Here is a 13,210-nt window from a genome sequence, read left to right as displayed (position 1 = left end):
AAAAAAAAAAAAAAGACTCCGAAGTTAAAAGCAACTTCACTAACATAGTAACAGATCTCCAAGGAAACCCTGGGTGAGGCTCAGAGTTCTGTATCTAGAACTGCTTGGTTCCCATTGCGACCAAAGTCCTCTTCCTACCAGCGCCGTCACACGCCTGTGACAGCCCGTGGTTCAGCTGGAAACCATCAGAGCATTTCCAAACAGCCTTCGGGAAGAGCTAAGAGGGATCTGGTCCAACCAGCAAAGATAAGCTGGACTCCAGGGTGGGATTCCAATCTCACAAGTACAAACCATTAAGGGTCCCAAATGGTGATCCAGGGATACTGAAGCAGGAGACAAGGATCTCACCAATGGTGTCTCTGCATGGATGCTTCAACTTTGGTTTGTTTCTCCAAAGACTGGCGACTGGCACACAGGCACACACATACAGACACACACACAGAGGGGGGGGGGGAGAGAAAGGGAGACAGACAGACAGGACAGACAGGCAGAGGCCGTTGTGCCTGATCCTTAAGTCCTTCCATACAACAAAAGTCCACACCTCATCACCCCAAGTGTGCTGAGAACTCCATCCTCTGACATCCCAATCCTTCCAGAAGTCTGTCCATCACTTGACTTGCCAACTTCTTTTTTGAGGCAAGGTCTCCCGATGTGGCTCCGACTAGCCTGGAATTCACTATGTAGCCCAGGCTAACCCCAAACTCAAGTTCACTGGCCTCGTGTCTCTTCCGTGCTAGCATTACAAGCACCTGCCGCCACGCCCAATCCAAGGCTTGGCAACTTAGAGAAGGGAAGCAAAGAAACTTCACATGAACCTGAACGGGGAATAATAACAAACTGCGCGTTAAGCCACCCACTGGGGAAGGGATATGCACACCCTGGGAGCGGGGCACTCTAAAGATGACAGGCTCCTAGTTGTATTTCAAACATCATACTTTAACAGGAACTACCGGGTGGGGAAAACTGTGCTGGACGACGCGTGCCAAATGCTTTCTGCACCGGGCACCGAGCACTCCCTCTCTGCGTGTCCCTCTCAGCCCTTCTTCATGGGTGTGAGAAATCCTCAGCAGGTAGGGCACTGGAACTACCTAGGGCGCTCCCGTCGCCACTCCAGATTCTGCCAGCTTTCAGCACTCGAGGGAAACCAGGGTTCCTGCCTCCCTCCCGCCGCTGCGGTGCCCGCTAGGGTGCAGGAAGGACGAGGTGTCCAGGCAGTCCCCAGCCGCGGGTGGCGCCACGTTCCACACCCGGGGAGCGCGCGGGGGCGCGAGCGGCGGACTCCTTACCTGTTTTGCCAGCCCTGGAGGAGGTTGGTGTATTTGCTGAGCACGCCCTCGAGCGCCGGCTCCCTCCTGCGGCCGCCTCCTCCGGACGGGCTAGCGGCCACCGAGCCGGGACTGCTGCGGCTGCCCCCGCCGCCCAGTCCCGCGGCCCCAGAGCGGCTGGCCACCCCTCGGCCAGCCAGGGAGCATGAGGGCGAGGAGCCTGCCGAGGTGGCGCGGCTGCTGCTCCGGCTGCTGCTATTGCTGCCCCCACCGCCGCCGCTGTCTGCGCTCTGGGCCGCCTTCTCCATGATCGCTGCGCGCCCGGGGAGCCGGTGGCCGCCGCGGTGGCAGCCCCGCCGCCTCAGCTGCCGCCGCCGCCGCCGCCGCCGCCGCAGCTCCGGGCTCCCGGGCCGCGCGTGGCTGCTCCGATTCCCCGGGAAATGCCTGACTCATACAGGAGGAAGAAGAGGAGGAGGGAAAGAGGGCTGGGAAGGAAGCCAGCCGGGCTAGCTGCAGCTGCGGCCGCCCCTCCTCCCGCCTCGACCAGGGCCCGGCCCCGCCCTCCAGCCACTTCTCGGGCAAGTTCGGGGCTCCAGGTCCCTCCTCCTCCTCCAGCTCCTCGAACCTTGCAGTCGCTCGGGGCCCGGGCTAAGGATGCTCCTGGGGCGGGCCTGGCAGACTGGGTGGGCACGCCCTACATCGGTCCCCTGCAACCTAGCCTTTTGTTGCCCCCTCACTTGGATCCTGACGGGGGAAATCTCCGCACGTCCTTCTCTCCACCCCCAACCCACCTCGAGACCTGGAGGGAGGGACGGCCCTGCCCACCCGGTCCACCCGGATATGGACCCGCCCGGTCCCTGACACCAGCACGCTCCCTCTCGGTGTGTCGGCGCACAGGAGCCTGGGCCAGGCACGTACACGGTCACCTGAAAATTAGCCTCACTGAGGGAGTCTAGAAACAGGGCAGCGAGGCCCTCGGGGCTCTCCCGTGGGTTTGAAAGCGGAAAGGAAGGGGCAGCAGGTGACTCTCCCAGGTGAGCAGGCTGTCAGCTGGGGCCGGTTCCACAAGTCAGAGATCGGATGGTTGCACAGCGGAACAGCAGGCTAGGACTAGGTGCCTTCCAGCGAGCCCTCTCCTGACCTCACGCGCTCACTTCACCCTGATCTCAGGGGTGATGGGCACAGACAAACAAGAGTGAGGAGTCAACACAGCGCTGGAGACCGCACACCCGAGAGCCAGAGGGGCCCAAACCAGAGGGCAAATGAGAAGACACGCATACACACACCACACTGTCCGCCAAGAAACTTCTTTCGCCCACCCACACGCTGGGTTCTTCTCAATCTGTCTTGCTCTTTAGCAAAGGCAGATAGATAGCGGGCTCTCCCCAGCCCACCAGTTATCATTGTGGATATAAATATTCAATGCAATCTGGTTGTTTCTAAAATTAGAACTCTGAGAAGCTGGGACCTCTCCTCCTTTACACACACACACACACACACACACACACACACACACATAGGTGGATAGATGATAGATAGATATTTTTTTTTAATTGCTAGGTAGAGTCCATTCTCACAAGCACAGCCCCCCAAGTCCTTTACAGCTTCACAGCTGTCTGAAAGTTTTCAGGGGGCTCAGCTCTAGAGATGTCCATGCAGACGCTTCAGAGGTGATGGTAAGAGATGGCCACCGAGTAAATAAGAATTTCAGTTGTCCACATATTATGAAAAAGTAAAACAGCCTTCCAAGAAGAAATTCGAGAACCACACTGAAGCCCCGTGGAGGGGGGTGGTCTACTCCTGTAATCCCAGCAGAGGAAGAGGAGGCAGAGGAAGGTGGATCTCTGTGAGTTTGAGGCCAACCCGGTCTACAGAGCAAGTTCTAAGACAGCTAGGGCTACACCAGAGAAACTCAGTGTGGGGGTGGGGGTGGGGGGTCCCACACTGAAGCCAAAGGACACAGAGGTGTTGCTTGGTTGGCTTGGTGTTTGTTCACTTGCTTGTTGAGGCATGAGTTCATGTACACCAGGCTGACCTCAAGTAACTATGTAGCCAAGGCTGGCCTTGAGTTCTGAATTCTTCTTCCCAAGTGCTGGGATCACAGATGTGCGGCATCTGCCCAACAGAGTGCCTGCCTGCTGCCACAGAGGTCAGAAAAGGATGTAGGAGCCTCTGGAACTGGCTCTGGAGAGGGCTGCAAGCCACCATGTGGGTGCTGGGAACTGAACTGAGCCCTCTGAAAGAGCAGCAGGTGCTCTTAAAGGTTGAGCCATCACTCCAACCCCTTAAAAATATAATAAGAAATATAATAAGAGAAGAAGTAAGAGAGAAAATATTAAAACGGGAGGGGGCACACAAGTGGTATGGCATGTTCACAGAGATTAAAGGACAACTTGCAGGAGTCAGCTCTCTCCTACTACATGGGTCAAGGTGATCCAACTCAGGTCCTCAGGCTTAGCAGCAAATACTTCGCCTGCTTACCAAGGACTGAACACAGGCCAGAAGGCCTGGCGCCAGGTGCCTTACCTGCTGGGCCATCTCACAAGCCTATGAGCCTATTCTCCTATGTACCTCCTCCATTCCCTCTCTCTCCCTCCCTTCCCCCTCTCTGTACGTATGTATTTGTGTATTTATTGTGTTGATACATGTGCATGTATGTGCATGTCTGTGTGGGTGACAGACATGTCAGGTGTCATTCCCAGGAGCACTTCACCTTGTTTTTGACACTCAGTCCGGAGCTCACCAGTTCAGCTCCTGTGAGCCACCATGCCTGATGTTTTACATGGGTTCTAAGGACTGAACAATTTTCCATTCTCGAACAGCAAGCATTTTCCTGACTGACCTATCTTCTTCATCCCCGACCCTCAGTAATTTTGTTTTGTTTTTGAGTTTGTTTATTTATTTTTTTAACCAGGTTCTTACTACTTAGCCTTGGCTGGCCTTGAACTCTCTATGCAAACCCAACAGGCCTCAAACTCCTGGAGATGCACGTGCCTCTGGCCCCTGCGTGCTGGGATAAGCGGTATGCGCCACCACACCCAGCTCTGACCCTCAGTTCTTGGCCGCTATTAACATCCTTGGTGGTGTTGCTCCATAAAAGGTCCGGTTTCATTTTCTAGACTTAATGAAACTACATTCCGTGCTGCTGGGTGCCTGGAAGCCCATTTCCTGTTGTGTTTTTTTGCTCAGTGAGGAATCTGTTCTCCCATCAGCAATTTAAGGGAAGCAGGAAGATCTTTAGGCTTCTGTCACCCAGCCACGGGCAGCACGAACCAGTGTTTATTGCTTGAGAGTCCAAACTGGACTTACCAAGATGAAACAGAAACTCAGAGGAGCCTTGCAGAACCAGGGTCTCTCCGCATTTTTGCAGGCATAGCACACCACTTGGATTGGAGCTGGGGGTGGGGGTGGGAGCGGGGCACAACAACAACAAAACCAGAGGTGACAGTCTGTCCTCCAGTGAGCATTTAGCTAGCTCCTTTATGAGTACTCTGTCTGAGCCAGGAACTACACACCTGCTGTGCCAGTACCCAGAAGGTCAAGGAGGAAGGATCAGAAATTTAAAGTTATCCTCAGCTACTCAGTAAGTTCAAGGCCAGCCTGGATTTCACAAGACCTTCTCTCTCTTTCTCTCCCTCTATCTCTCTGTCTGTCTCTGTGTCTCTCTCTTCTTTCCCCCCCCCCCTTCCTTCTTCCTCCCTCCCTTCTTCCCTCCCACCCTCTCTTTCTCTAGCTTCCATAAGCCACTTGGTCTCTGCTACTGAGTGTAGAACCTAGAGCCTCACAGATGGGGGGGGGGGTGATTTTCACTGAGATGCTACATCTCATCCCCAGACCCTTTTATAGTGTGGTGGCAGGGGAGGGGTGGAGATGGTGGTGGTGTTGAGGCAGGTCTTGAATGCCCCATCTCCTACTCCAGCCCCTTCACTAGCCAGCTTAAACTCCTACAGCTAGCTTAGCAATTGATCTTGGTTTTGGAAACTCCTTTCATAGTTCTCTGTGTAGGGATGGGGCACGTGCACATGAGTATACCAGGCTGCGCATGCTTCTGCATGCATGAGGAGGCTGAAGCAGGTGCCCAGTGAGCGCCCTGATCTATCACTGCCCTTCTCTGTGCTTTGAGCTGAGGTCTTGCCCGGAAGCTGGAGCTAGGCTGGCAGCCAGGCGACCCCACGGGTGCTCTGGTGTCCAGTTCCGGGAGACCTGAGATGACAGGCATGTCGGGACCATACACAGCTGCTTCCACAGGTTCTAGGGTCTGAACTCAGTCCTCATGGTTGCACGGAGAATGTTCTTTACCACTAAGCCACCTCGCCGGCTCAGCAATTGATCTTTGACAGTCGTGCAAATGCAATTTAATGGAGTTTCTGTCTTCCATTTGTTTCATAACAGAGTTTATTGTTGCTATAAAATATTACTACAGGATTGAGAATGTGGCTCAAATTGTAAAGTGCTTGCCTGGTTCTGTCCCAACCGCCACATAAAGCTGGGCACGGTGGTACACACCTGCAGTCCCTGCACCTAAGCCAGGGAGGCAGGAGGGTGTGGAGTTCAAGGTCATTCTCAGCTACACAGAAAGTTCCATGCCAGCCTGAGACAGAAGAGATCCTGGCAGGGGAGGGGAGGAGGGAGGGAGGAAAGAGGGAAGGAGGGAGAGAAGAACAGAGGGAGGGGAGGAGGGAGAATGATAAAATAATTACTGACTAGGAAGAGACACACACCAAATCAATAAAATGTAATTGTTGTTGTTGTTTGTCTAGAGATTGTGTTTCTTTGTGTAGCCCTGGCCACCCTAGAACTAGCTCTGTAGACCAAACTGGCCTCAAACTCACAGAGATCCACCTCCCTCTGCCCTCTGCCTCCCGAGTACAGTTGTGTGCCACCACTGCCCAGCAGAACGTGATTTTTTTAAGTGTATAAACACCTGAAAAGCTTTTAAGGAGAAATGAGGGGGAAACAAACTGGGAAATGTTCGTATGGCTGCAATAACAGAAAATCACTGATAACCCAACATCACAGGGGAGACTTCATGCCCGTGAAGTTCTGGAGAAGGCAGAGCCAGAGACTGAAGATCGGCGGTCTCCATGCGTCTGTGTCGAACAAGGGCTTCAGGCTGCAGAGAAGACTTTTGGAGATGTCTGGGCAGTGAATGGTCCTGTCTTTGTTGCAGCCTTAGTGACAAGGGCCCCATGCTTTTGTCAAAGCTCAGACTGGAGCTGGGGTCTGGCGTACAGCATCAGAGCTCTGGCCCAGCACATGCAAGGCTGTCCTTCCAATCCCTAAACCTGCTAACAACCAGCACCATGAGTTAGGTCGGGGTTTTTTGCTTGTTTTGTTTTGTTTAGGTCGGTTTGGCTTTTTGAGACAGGGTTTCTCTGTGTAACCCTGACCATCATAGACCAGGCTGGCTTTGAACTCAGAGAGATCCACCTGCCTCTGCCTCCTGAGTGCTGGGATTAAAAGCCTGTGTCACAACCACCACCCTGCTCAATTAATTTTTTTTTTAACTTTTTGTTGATTCTTTATGAATGTCACACCAGGCACCCCAATCCCACCCATCTCCCACCCTTTTGTATCTGCTCTCTGCCTTGGCGATCTCCCCAAAACAAACAAAAAAAAAAATAAGAAAAACAAAACAAAAACAGTAACAACAAAAACAACCCCTTGTCATGGAAGCTATAGTATGTCACAGCATGTCATACTTTTGCCCCAACTGCTTTACTTGCAAATCCTCATTGCAGTGATCCACTGGTCTGGTTCAAGTTCCCTGGCTTCTGCTACAGATCAGTACTGACCCTCGCTGGCACCCCTCTGGATATCCTGTTGTTGTCCTGTGTCACAGGGAACTTTCAGCTTTGTGTCTGCAGGACCCACACTTCGTGTGGTCCTGCAGTTCATAGATCAGCAAATGTTGGGGTAGGCCAACTCAGAGGCCTGGATCTGGGTCTGAGTAGAAGCTGAGTGTGTCAGCCCACCAGATCTCCTGCGCCATGCCACCAGGGCTGGCTCTCCCGCCTGCTGTGGGTGGCAAGGAGAAGGGGGAGGGGTGGATTCCCTCCTAGGCCCCATGCCACTGCTTGACAGACACCAGGTCTCCCAAGCTCACAAGGGCCCAGTTCACTTGTGGCCAGCCACCCCTGCCCCACTCCTGCCACCGGGGCCAGCCTACTTTGTTGCCCAGGCAAGGTGCAGGGAGTGGCTTTCCTGATTGCTGCAGCAGCTGGTGAGGGATGGGACCAGTTCTCCCTGAGTGCCAAGCCACAGCTGGCAAGAGGTGGGGCCAGCACTCCAGCACTCACTCCATCTGGGCTCGCCCATGCCATCAGAGGAAGTTCTCCCACGCTGCCCAGGCAAGGAGTAGGGCCAGCTCCCCTGCAGCAGATGAAGTGTGGGGCCAGCTGGGCACAGTGCTTGGACATCAACGTGGTTCAGGAAGCAGCACAGACCAGGGACATCCACGTGGCCTTTGGTGGTAACACAGGTCTCAGTTATCAACACAGACCCTGGCAGCCATAGGATCACAGACCCAGACATGGTCCCCTGAGGCAGCATGGGCCCAGATGTCACCATGGCCTCCGGTGGCAGCCCAGACCATGGACATCCACTCAGGCCACAGACGTCAACACTAACTCCAGACATGGCCCCCTAGCCCAGACATCACCGTGGCCTCACGAAATGGTTGTGCAGGCTCCTCGCGTCTACCTCTTCCTCACCACCGTCACATCTCCAGTTCCACCTCAGAACACTCAGCTGTACCCTCTCTCCCAAATCTCTGTCACATGCGCGCATCACATGGCACCCACTGTGTCCTTCTTCCAGTCCCTCCCAGACTGCAGCCTTCATTTCTTTAACGTAGAAAAAAAAAAAAAAATGGGGTCAGATGCCCCATATGCCTTCATGTCAGGAAAATAGGTTTTCCATGCTGGAGAACACAGAGGGACGGGTGGATGGATGAAGAGATGGATGGAGAGGCGGCAGGGTGGACAAATGGTGTGTAGGTATTGGTATGTGAGGGGATGTGGACGGATGGATGGATGGACGGATGGATGGAGAATGACTACACAGATGAGCAGATGACAGAAGGTGTTTTCGTTTCCTTTCTGTTGCTCTGAGGAAATCCATGACCAAAAGCAACCCTGAGGGAACAAAGGCTTATTTCAGCGTTCACTTCCAGGTCACAGTTCATCATCAAGGAAACTAAAAGCAGAACCCAGGGAGGAATGCTGATTGCTAGGTCGACCACAGGCTTATGCTCAAATGGCTTCCTTATACAGTCCAGGAATAGACTTACCTCTCAAGTCAATCACCAATCAAGACAATCCTTCACAGTGTAGCCATGGGCTACTCTGGTCTTAAGAATCCCTCACCTGGGGCTGGAGAGATGGCTCAGCAGATAAGAGATGGTCGCTCACAACCATCTGTAATGGGGATCCAATGCCCTCTTCTGGTGTGTCTGAAGACAGCGACAGTGTACTCACATACATAAAATAAATAAATCTTAAGGGGGGGGGCTGGAAAGATGGCTCAGCTGTTAAGAGCACTGTCTGCTCTTCCAAGGTCCTGAGTTCAAATCCCAGCAACCACATGGTGGCTCACAACCATCCATAATGTAACCTGATACCCCCTTCTGGTATGTCTGAAGACAATTACAGTGTACTTGGTTATAATAATAGAATAAATCTTAAAAAAAAAAAAAAAAAAAAAGAATCCCTCACCTGAGACCTGAGACTCCCTCAGATAACTCTACACTGTCAAGTTGACAGTTTAAGCTAACTAGGATAGATGGGTAAATGGGTGGGCAGGCAGGTGGGTATGTAGGTGGGTGAATGGACAGGGAGAAAGGTGGATAATGGATGGATGGATGGATGGATGGATGGATGGATGGATGGATGTGGATGAAGGCTGAGTAGATGATCATGAACAGCTGGGTAGATAGATGGATGGATGTGTAGTTGGATGGGTGAAGGGATAAATGGATAGGTCAGGGATGGAGGGATAAACAGGTGGATGGATGTTGGGGTCTCTCACCTCCACTAACCACTCTCCCTCTAAACATTATATTGCGCCCCCTACAGGCGCACAGAATTGCTACTGAGAAGACCTCCCCAGATCTCCCAGAATGCAGCGGCGTCAGACCGCCCTACGTCGTCATCGTCACCGCCCACTCGCTCAGACCCGTCTACCAGATACATCTGCACTCGTGATCGGACTGTGCGGCAGAGAGAGAGTTTCTCAAGGGGACTCAAGGGCGGGCTTAGAATCCTTCCTTGTCCGATTAATAAAAATCATGCTCTGATCAGCGCAAACCGATAGGGCATTCATTTTCCTTTCGCAGCCTATCCTCTTTTAGGATGTTAAGCTCTTCAGTACGAACCCAGTCCAAAGTGTTTTCTGCCCACGCAGAAAAACACAAGCTTTTCTCTACCCCATAAGGGTAGCTGTTTAGGATTAGCCATATAACAAATGAGATTTAAATAATGTGCACAGGGATAGGTGGGTGGGTGGGTGATGGATGGATGGATGGATGAGTGGATGGACAGATGGATAAATGAATAGATAAAAACTAGGTGGTTGGGTGAACAAACATTTGCCAGTCGGTCTACCGAATGCTTGCTAAGACTTGGCTCCGCAGAGGTTATTTCTAAGAGAAAGGATATATATATATATCCTTTCTACACAGCCCCCTCAAACTCCAGTACTGTGAGGATCTCAGGCTTAAAGGCAAAACCAAATTTGAAATTGTCTGTAGATCCAGAGTTTGCCTCAAATGCCAGCAATGACACATGGAGAAAGGAAACAATACAGGCGCTCAAGTGTTTCCTAACAACAAAGATCCTGAGGGACCACGAAGCAAATATGCCAGGCTTTGGGACACGCATGGAAAGATGGGCGATAAGCAGGCTCAGTAGGAAGTGCAGCACACAGCCACCACCGATGGCTGTCCAGCACATGTCCTCTTCCCAACACGACTCACCTTGCTTTTTTCTCTCTTTTAATATTTGGGTGGTTTTTTTTTTTCATGGATGGATAGATAGAGGAGGAGAGATTAGGTGGGTGAGTAGATGGATTGAGGGGAGAGACAGTCAGTAGATGACTGGATGGGTGAGTGGTTGGTTGGTTGGATGGATGGATGGATGGATAGAAGGACGGATGGGTGGACGGATGGATGGGTGGATGGATGGATGGATGGATAGATGGATGGATGGATGGACAGACAGATGGACAGAGGACAGACAGATGGATGGATGGATGGATGGATGGATGAAGGATGGATGGGTGGATGGATGGATGAATGAATGGATGGTCAAATAGATATATTTTGGGGTGGATAAGTCTCCATATGTAGCCTAAGCTGGTCTGGAAGTCACTCTGTAGCCCAGGATGGCCTCTAGGGATCCTCTACCTTAGCCTTCTAGCAACTGGATCATAGATACAAACAACAACACATTGTTTCAGTGCCACAAACTGTTCTTGGAGGGCTGGAAACAAAGGATGAGTGGCCTTGACAGTTTCGTGGTGTAAAACTGAAGATCAGAAATAAGCTGAGACTCTCCGGGTCCTGCTGTGAGATAGAGCAAAAGTCGGCTCAACACAGGAGGAGGAGGATGCTGGATCAACACAGGAGGAGGAGGAAGATGCTGGCTCAACACAGGAGGAATAGGATGCTGGATCAACACAGGAAGAACAGGATGCTGGATCAACACAGAAAGAGGAGGATGCTGACTGGATTCTGTTCCCCAGCATTTTCCCTGTGTCATCTTCTCTTCTCTTCTCTTCTCTTCTCTTCTCTTCTCTTCTCTTCTCTTCTCTTCTCTTCTCTTCTCTTCTCTTCTCTTCTCTTATTTTTCAGTGTTAAAGTCAAACTGAGGACCTGGTACCTGCTCAGTGGAGTCTACCATGAAGGGATACCCCACCCTCATTGGCAGTTCTGTCTGGAAGTTCTAGCAACTTCTCAGTGAGCCCACTGGAGCAGAGCAGCAGATGACTAAAACAAACAAAACATCTCAAGAACACAGGGAGGAGGAAGGAGGAGGAGGAGAAGAAGAAGAAGAAGGAGAAGAAGAAAGGCATCACTGTTCCTATAAAGAAAACATCTGCTGGAATGAACTTAGGTTTAACTACGAATTGAGATTTCTTTCTTTCTTTCTTTCTTTCTTTCTTTCTTTCTTTCTTTCTTTCTTTCTTTCTTTCTTTCTTTCTTTCTTTGTTACAATCTTCCCAGGACAGCTTGATTGCTGTCACTTTCCCACGCAGGGAAACAAGCGTATGACTGTGAGTTATCTGTCATGAAACATGATTCCCAAACTACCAGGCATGCAAGTGGAGGAGGGAAGGAGTTCAGGGTGCACAGTGCATGGGGACTTGGCCAAGTTTCTCCATATTGCTAAAACAAAACACCGTGCAGAGTGGAGTGAGGTAGAATGCTTACTTAGCCCATGATCTCCAGCCCCAACCCTAGAAAACCAACGAAACAAACAAAGAACCCTTCCCAGAATGCTAAGTGCTTCCCTCCACCTGCCTCCGTGCTCCCACACACACACCTTAGTGTTTTAGACCGGGCATTGCTATGTAGCCCAGGGTAGCCTCAAACTCAGGGCCTTTCTGCCTCTGTGTCCCAAGTGCTAGGACAACAGGCCCGCCCCACCAGGCCCACTGTGAGCCCTGCTTTCTTTCTCCCTGAGAAATGCTCATTTCTGAAAACCACAGACACCCTGCCCTTTGGGAAGCTGCAGCACGGAGGAAGGGAACACAAAAACATGTACTAGTGACGGTGATAAACAACTGTCCAGAAAGCTGGGAGAGGCTGCACAGAGACACTGCGCATACCAGCGAGGGCTGCAGAGGTGACGAACCCAGATCCCATTCCCAGCAGCCACAGGGCGGCTCACATCTGCCTAAACTCCAGCTCCAGGGGATTCACATGGTCCTCTGACCTCTTTGGATGCCAGGCAATCATGTAATACACCTGCCATTCCAGCTCCAGGAGATCCAAAGCCCTTATCTGGTCTCCTTGGGCATACACACACATGACACACACAACACATACATATAAATACACTTTTTTTTTTTTTAGGTTATACCATCCTAACATGGCAATGGTTATTTGTAATCTTGGCAACTGGAAGTCAGAGGCAGGCGATTTCTTTGGGTTAAAGGTCAGCCTGAGACTGTATTGAAAAGTATGTGTTGGGGGATGGGCTGCTGAACAGGTAAAATTGTTTGCTTTATAAGCCTAATGACTGGATGCCCAGATCCACAGTGGAAAGAGAGAAGCTACTCCTGAGAGGTTTTTTTTCCTCCTCTGAACTTGAACTATACACACATATCAGGAGGAGGAGGAGGAGGAGGAGGAGGGTGGGAATGTTTTAAGAAGTACCAGAGTTACCTACAGGAGAATGCTTATGTCCCTGGTGGTGTGTACTCACTGCCTGGCAGAGTTCCCAGCATGCAGTTCTACACACACACACACACACACACACACACACACACACACACACACGATGGGCAAGTCACCCAGAGGAGCCATGACAAGGTGAAGAGCTCTGTCTCTACAGTCTCATGTCAGAGTCCCAACACGGGGGTGTCCCAACCAGCCCCCATGATCACTAAACTGGCGACAAGCGATGGAGGATGTGAGGGAGGAACCCATTGTTTGGAAGGCACTGACAAATCTCTCATCCCAGGAAGGACCAAGCGAGATGCTGCTTCGGCTATCTCAGGTCGGAGTCTGAGTGTGCTGCTGGAGGCAGGGGAGGAGACGCCTTCCGGGTGGGCTGGTGCTGGAGATAGCCTGGGGAGATGAGGCTGCCAAGGAAGATCCCAATGGAGGAGCAAAGGTAGACTCAGTTACACAAGAGCTGGGGACATCCAGTCCCTCTGCTGATCTGGAACATTGTAGAAGCAGGCAGAGGACTGGCTGTTCATCAGGCTGTCCCTGCAAAGCC

General features: G+C 51.7%; 1 protein-coding gene across 2 annotated transcripts in view; it reads right to left on the bottom strand.

Annotated features, from left to right (window-relative positions):
- Positions 1-1,705, bottom strand: part of Osbpl10 (oxysterol binding protein like 10) — a 244,858-nt gene extending 243,153 nt beyond the window's left edge. Inside the window, exon 1 of one of the 2 annotated variants that reach the window (XM_021207052.1) lies at positions 1,287-1,705. In XM_021207052.1, the coding sequence (XP_021062711.1) occupies positions 1,287-1,573 (287 nt within the window). In that variant the 5' untranslated portion in view covers positions 1,574-1,705. The remainder of the gene's footprint in view (positions 1-1,286) is intronic. The other variant, XM_021207053.2, reaches the window with a different exon arrangement.
- Positions 1,706-13,210: the final 11,505 nt, after the last annotated feature.

Source organism: Mus pahari, chromosome 10 (genome assembly GCF_900095145.1).
Source record: "Mus pahari chromosome 10, PAHARI_EIJ_v1.1, whole genome shotgun sequence".
Lineage (NCBI taxonomy): Eukaryota > Metazoa > Chordata > Mammalia > Rodentia > Muridae > Mus > Mus pahari.
Note: the sequence above shows the minus strand (reverse complement) of the source record. Positions and strands in the feature narration are given on the sequence as shown.